This window comes from Mycetomoellerius zeteki, unplaced genomic scaffold (assembly GCF_001594055.1).
Source record: "Mycetomoellerius zeteki isolate Tzet28-1 unplaced genomic scaffold, Tzet1.0 scaffold25, whole genome shotgun sequence".
NCBI lineage: Eukaryota > Metazoa > Arthropoda > Insecta > Hymenoptera > Formicidae > Mycetomoellerius > Mycetomoellerius zeteki.
Window position 1 is genome coordinate 1,116,424 of NW_017257227.1, and position 7,676 is coordinate 1,124,099.

Genomic DNA, 7,676 nt, shown 5'->3' on the forward strand with positions numbered 1-7,676 from the left:
AGTACAACTGAACATCTAGGTCACACTCGGACATGTATCTTACACGAGATGACAATAAAAGATGTGTGAAAAATCTCGAAAAATTATCGTGACATTAAAACTTCGACGATTCGATGATTCTATGGTGTCTAACCATTAATCGTCATGTCAATCAAACCGGCTTAACGATATTCGATTCCTCGGAATTTTTCAAAAAATATAACGTATTAGAGATTATTGCTATGCAATCATTAACTTCGATCAATCCGGGAGGACCGCACCTTCGTAATTCTAAACTTATTCATTCAACTTCGAAAAGGAGAAGCAGAGACCGACCACGGTCAGTTGAAGGATTCGGTTAATGACACACGTCGCAGTTGCCTACCAAGTATCCCTGTGGTCTGGGCCACGCCCCGCTCTCGCAAGAAGATTACACGAAATTGGCTGTTTTTGGGGAAAAAATAAGCAAGAAGCATGCCCGCTCTTCAGGCCGGTGATTTTGTTCCCGAAACGAGGACCGCTTTTCGACCTAAGCGAGACTGACTCACGTAAACGATACGCTCGCGTTCGCAAGAGCAGGTCGGAGGCGTTCCGCTTGTTTGAGGAAACTGTTACATTGATCAAAATTGCTCGCGTCCATCTCACGCCGTATATAACGATTACGCGTCGACGTCACGACGTACTTGCAATAACGAAGATTAACTGCATTTCATAGTGAGCGAAACGCGATTAAAGTACGCGTCTCATTATTACCACTGGTATCGCAGCCGTCATCAGATTCGCAACAACGTCTGTTTATTTGATAATGTCGCTTCGAGGGAACCAATTCTCAAATTACACGAAAGAATTGCTGAAGCATTTAAAAATTTAGCTAGGTACAAATCTAAAAACAATTTTGTTGAACATAAATTATATTACTTTTATTAAGAAATGTTGAATATCAATTTAACACAAAATATTTAAATAATATAATCACATTATGTTAAATTAACATTTAAATATGTTAAAACAAAATTTTAACAAGGACTTGAGTGGACGTTTTCAAGTTTTCAACATAAATACAAAATATTTTTTACTGAGGAGATTGTATTTCTTTAGATTTATAATTTTATTAGATAAATAAAAGTATTTACAGAAATAATACAGATTGAAACATTACTTTCGATGTGATTTTCGGCACAAACACTCTGTACAAATAACTGCTCGCGTTACTTGAGAGAAAGTAGAATCAAGGAGTAGAATCAAGGAGTTAAAATGTCTAGATTATCAATAATTTGTCATTAAAAATGCGAAATGTACGAAAAATTTATGCTTAATTAATTATTAATGGTTTAATTACTTGTACGTCTTTTTATGTTTTGAACCTTATTCCTAAACTTATTACTAAAAAAAAATGTAGTGCATGGAACGCTAGTAATCTAGTAAATAAGACATGATATTTATTTTTCTTTTTTTTTTATTATATTACTCAATAGCGATAGCATTTTTTGATTCAGTGCTTTAGAGAGAATTTAGATAATTATTTTTTACGGTTCGACAAAATTATTTTTAGATCGATCTGTGTCTAAATTAAATTTTTAGATACTTCAGCAAAATCATTTTTCCTATTATAAATATTTGATTGATCATGAAAGTAGAAACAAATTTTTGACAATAGTTTCGTTTATTGTAACTATATCACGGTCCAATATTGCTTATATATATTTTTTTTTCTCTATTATTCTTTAAGATCGATTTATAATACATTATTGAAACAAATATAATTTTATATTAAATTGACATAAAAACGTTTCCAAATCAATTCGCCGATGAAAATGAAAGCAGAGACAGAATATCCCGTTATAAGTACGTAAATCGCCGGATAAAATACGCTAATGTACTTAAAGTTCACATGATCTTGCTTTAATTGAAATGATTTCCTCGTCTCGTTTCTCAGGTACTCACGATGCCATTTATCGCGAATGCCTCCTGACGCGAGCATAAGAAATAAGTCGTTGACACGTTTGATGTAAGGCGATCCTCCCAAAAAAATAGTACCGACTGGTGGCGACAGACAACAGAGCTTCGTCATCGTTATTACGGTCTCGCCATTCCGTATGTTGTTGATCGCGATTAGTTCGGCCCAGTTTTCATCCATAAAACAGGAGACGTTTTGATACATCAGTAGATCCTTTAGACAGATATCCGTTGAGGAAACCTTTAAGATTTTCTTGCCTGATTTGCGTATGTAGTTTTCGAAGACGTTATTGATCTTGATGACATCCGGCACATTTTCTTGTATCATCAACGTCAAATCTGAGTTTATCAGATCTAGTAAATTGTTGAACTGAATATAACGATTGCTTTTGAAATTAGTGCTCGTCAATTCAGCGAAAAACATTGAGGAATAATAAGTGGAAATAACAACGATACTGAAAAAAATGATTCGCTCGTGTAGCTTCGTGGGTGCCGATGGAAAGGATGTGGCCAACATCATACCAACAATCCTCAAAGAATGCCATCTGTTCGGATTGAACTTCATAAATCTTGAACACAACCAGAAGATTCCTACAATCAAGATACTCATAAGAAGTACTCGAATTGCAGTATCGGATATGAAATTCTGCTTTGCAAGCAACTTTGGCACTGCAAAACACCAATTTTCGATGTGAATAGGATTGCTGAATTGTATGTCGCATTGTGCATTATTGTAAATATTTCCCCACATTGGTAAAAAAGTCAGGAGAGCGTCATATTTTCCAGAAGATATGTCAATCACGATGCCATGTTGAGAGCCATTAGGCATTATCTGAAAATAGATGGGTTGTGTTATTATCTTAGGTATACCAGTGAAGTTCATTTTATCCGCTAGAATCTCATTCAAGATCTTGTCCACGCCTTTTAGTTCCTGTCCGTTAGATGTTGATACAATATCGCTATTGGGAGGTCGGCGGGTAAAAGCATATATGAGTGGATAACCCTGCATATTTGGAAAGTCTTCTGTAAACCATGCAACATCTGCGGAATATGGTTCCTCGGTATGACTGTCCTTGAACGGATTATATCGGTGGATAATCGTTGACCATTTATCGGAATACTCTAATTTAGAGTATTCTACGACGATTACGTCGAGAATCTTCTTCGACCACATTGCTCGAAACAGCTTCGTGAGGTCGTGACACGGTCGACGAAGTATCATCAGTACAAGTACCTTAGACCGGGAGCGGTTGTGAATGAAGCGTTTCGTGTCTTCGGCCACGAGCTCGCCCTCGACGATATCCGGTCCTCGCCCTGAGACATAGATATACACGACTAGATCGCGTGACATTGCCCAGGAAGAAACCCGAAACTCTGGCTCCATCCGATCTGCGTTTACATAAAGTGTCGGTACACGTTGAGTTGTCGTCGCAGCTATTTTACCGAGAATATCATTCATCTGCCCGTCTAACAGTGAATCTCGAAGTATGAGAAGAACATCTTTAGGTCGTGACGTTTGCAATACTTTGCTCAAGATATCCGCGAAAAAGTCTTCGCGTAACTGATTTGATAGAAGCAGACGACTTTGACTTTCGATTAGACAAGAAAGTGTAATGATCCAGAACAAACATCGCCACATGATTCTTATTTCCTTGATGACGAAAGAAAGTAACTGTTTCAGAAGTAGTTGAAGTGAACGACTATGAAAAATAACTCGGCATCGAGTATCGACAACTGCAAATGCGACGTGAGTTACACATACATTAACGAAAGAAATATGAGTTCCGTTTAAACATTTATAGAGAATTGCTTTTTACGTTAACATTATAACCGTCGCACATAATAGTTAAAGATCATTAATCTTTGTCACTAACATATTGATTTTTATATGCCGAGGATAAAAAATTGATCTTCACGTTGATAGTGTCAAATAAGAGCTACAAAGTGCATACAATTTTTTTATGTAATTAAATTATATTTTTATTTGCTTAATTATTGTTGGATGGTCACTTTCTTGAAAATAAAAGATTTCAAACAAAATAAATATTCGAACATATTATTCACCTGTGACTTTTAATGCATGCCATGAAATCCCGCATAATTTTTTATTTTCAAAATAGAGAAGGGAAGGTTGAAGGAAAACTTATTAAAATATTAAAATTAAAATTTTATGTAAAAAAAATTGATAAATAAGCTTTCTAGGAATTATGTTTCTGGTGCTATTTAACTCTTCAAGAATTCTTAAGCTACGATTTTTAAAATAATCATTTATTAAATCATTTACTAAAAGTAGCATTAGATGTGTTTTGCAAATTTGGAATCCGATGGTGACACGAATATACGTATATTACTATATATAAAGAGCTACTCTCTCAAATTAATTCCCACGAGTTCGAGACTAAAAGAGACAGGGTAGCCGTGTGCACATCCGAACGCTATAGTCCAGTGCCCTTTTAAGTTAAAGGGAAGAAGAGTCGACGGTGAACGCCGCAGAAACCGAAGGGACACCGATATAAATCAACGTCCGGCCGGCACAACGACTTGCTCTAGAACGGAACGGAGTAAACTGAGGAAGAGAGACGGTGCACGCGGGCGGCGAGACATCGAAGTCGAAGTCGCCTCGTGTCTCCCCCTCGCTACTTATGCTAATGCCGGCAAATCAATTTATTTATATTTATTTATAGCATTCAAATGTTTCTCCCGGAACGGGGCTGAGCGCGCGCGGACGTCGCCGGTTGTCGGCGCGGACCACCCGCGAAAGCGAGCCGATCCCGCTCGCTGCGGGCTACGAGATCCGTGGGGTCCAAGATCGCCCCCTTCTCTCAGACTGATACAGATAGCTGGAGAATGCAGGACGTAGGTCTGGACAGTTCCCGCTCGACACATCACCAGACGATTCGAAATTTCATGATGCAGACCTCTGGATGCAATCGCCGGCTAGGGAAGAAAGATAAAATATTTTCACGAACAAAAGTTTTGAATCCTGAACGACACAGTGAACATTTGTCGTAACACTTACGCCTTTTTCTCAGAGATATAATTTTTTACAATTTGGTTGGGTAAGAACATTGAACCGCGTATGCTTCATGTGCTAGTACGCTCAAGAGAGATCGCGCTTGCCTGACAAAAACTTACTGGCGATTAGAGACAGAGTTGATTGACAACCAGTTTATTTTCTAATACTGCGCACGCCTACGTGAACGCAACATATAATATACGTATATATATTTTTATATTTCTTCTATTTCTAATATGTATTAAGGTGTTTGGTATTATAATTTTAAACTTGAAGAAGTATAATGAGAACGTGTATAATGAAAGAAGTTTTAATTTATGATTTATAATGAGAAAAGTTATGATTCAAAAAAAGTCACTTTTATTTCTATCGAACAATGTAATTTCACTCCTCTAGTGAATATGCATGCGACTATATGCCGTGACACTATACAAGGAACATCACATCTGTCGGGTGCGGTTATAACTCGAGTTATATACGCGTGACGTAATCCCGAAGAACCCGAGTGTACCCGAAGTTCTCAGTAACGTATACATATATGAAAAGACGTGATGTCGAGAGAACTTCCTGATGTTTGCTTACAATATACATTATTTTGATTTTTTAAAGCTTTAATACGTTCCTCAATATTTTTTATATCAAACATTTATTTCTTGATATTTAATTATTTGCTGAAATATAATCGAAGTATTGATAATAAATATAAAACTTAAATTTACTTATTAATAAGACACCCTTTATGAGCAATTGGGTGGGTCAGTAATGTCAGTATGCACTACGCGATTAATTGTGATAATTAAATTATGAACATAAACGTATAAAATAGTTCCAATGACTTCGAAAATTTTATTTATCATAAGAAAAATACTCTTTAATATTTATTTATATATAAAAATATTTGCATATTAAAAATATTTGATTTCGCACAATTATTTATGGCCTTTTATATCGATAATTTCACGGTAATTGTCCATTATTTGATAATAATTAATAATAAATTACTTCATATCAATCATATCGATATAAATATTTTGTAAGTTATAAATAAAATATAAAAAATATCTGAGAGTCAACTCTTACAAAAAATCATATATACATAAATTTATTCTTGTATGATATAATAATATAAAATTTAATCGTTAACTATACCATTTATCGTTATAAATGTTGCCTGAGGTTTAACGAGTTTAATTTGCTTCGATTTACTTATTTCTGAGTCACTCGGTATAACCGGAGGGCCAGCGCAGCGCGCGGTCAGTTGTGTCAATTATAGGCGTGGACATATAGAATACATAAAGAGTATTTGAAAGTATTGAATATCTTTTTGTCGTTTAAAAGTTTTCGCAAAGTAAAAAGTTAAGACGTTCGTCAAGTTTTTTTCGAAATGGCCATTGGAATCCGCTTTTCTTTTCTCATAACAGCATTGCTCTTCCTTTGCTGCATCCAAGAAGGTACATTAAATCAGAAAAATATTTAAGTTTTTTTAATATTTTTACATTAACCTTTAAATAACTTTTAAATATCGAGATCGCAAATATATTTCGTGAGAGTGTATTTAATGCCATCGGTGTTCTTATAGAGATTTGCGCATAATTGCTACAAAAATTTTATTTCCCAAACATACTCCTAACCTCCACTTTACAGAAATAAGCACTTTATAGAATAAGTATATTACATGCTATTTAAATAGAATATGTTTAATATATTGTGAGTAGTGTGTACTTGCAATTGGGAAAGTTTTGAATTTTGTCATATATATGTATATATATATATATGTGTGTGTGTGTGTATATTCTTTTAGGTCTTTCAATCAAATGTTGGGTGTGTAGATCAGATTCGGATCCGAAGTGCGCAGATCCGTTTGATAATTCCACAGTGCCTATTACAGACTGCAAGCAAGAACCTGACTTGGAGCACTTACCAGGTGTAAGACCGACGATGTGTCGTAAAATTCGTCAAAAAGGTTGTTTATTTATAACAGCATTATATGGTTCCACATATACCTAGTATACAAAAATATAGCTAGTATACAAATTTATATACAGGTGTTATTTTGTACTCTGTATTTTATATAAATTTTCGTTTGCAGTTAATGGGGAATGGAGATATTTCCGTAGTTGTGCTTATATGGGCGAGCCAGGGATTGCAGGCGATGAGCGATTTTGCTTAATGCGAACTGGAACATATAATATATTTATGGAATACTGTACGTGCAATAGCAAAGACGGTTGTAACTCGGCACCCTATCAATATGTAAATTGGCTTCTCTTATTGATCGGCCTAATAACCACTGTTCGATACATATTCGTCGTTTGAAAAAGTCTAGCCAAAGATTCTTAACAGATCTGATTCACTGGATAGTGTAGATTTCAGTAATCATTTTTACAGTTCAAGATTCACTTGTACTTACTCAATATTCTTCTTATTTTACACATTGTCAGGGAAGATGCAAACTCCAACAATCACATATATATATATATATATACTGAAAAAAATGCATGTAATTTTACATGGAAATTGCATGTTTATGACTGGAAAATTATCTAAATTACTTAAATATTACTGGAAATTGTAAATTTCCAATCATATTTAGGTAATTTTCTAGTTATGAACATGTAATTTTCATGTAAAATTACATGCATTTTTTCAGTGTAGATATCGTAGTTTTACACAATGCAATTTTGCAATTTTTATAATTTTTTGTGTAATATTCAAGTGCCTTTTT

The 7,676-nt window shown here is 34.8% G+C and overlaps 1 protein-coding gene across 1 annotated transcript; it reads left to right on the forward strand.

Annotated features, from left to right (window-relative positions):
• The first annotated feature begins 6,194 nt into the window (after window positions 1-6,194).
• On the forward strand, window positions 6,195-7,407 carry crok (crooked). Its single transcript, XM_018449715.1, has 3 exons — window positions 6,195-6,402; window positions 6,753-6,914; window positions 7,041-7,407. The coding sequence occupies exons 1-3, from the start codon at window positions 6,336-6,338 to the stop codon at window positions 7,265-7,267; spliced, it is 456 nt and encodes a 151-aa protein (XP_018305217.1). The 5' UTR covers window positions 6,195-6,335; the 3' UTR covers window positions 7,268-7,407.
• The last annotated feature ends 269 nt before the right edge of the window (window positions 7,408-7,676 follow it).

Coding starts and splice junctions, on each gene's coding strand:
- crok (XM_018449715.1), top strand. CDS start 6,336: ATGGCCATTGGAATCCGCTTTTCTTTTCTCATAACAGCATTGCTCTTC. Junction 6,403..6,752: donor CCTTTGCTGCATCCAAGAAG/GTACATTAAATC, acceptor ATATTCTTTTAG/GTCTTTCAATCAAATGTTGG. Junction 6,915..7,040: donor TCGTAAAATTCGTCAAAAAG/GTTGTTTATTTA, acceptor TTTCGTTTGCAG/TTAATGGGGAATGGAGATAT.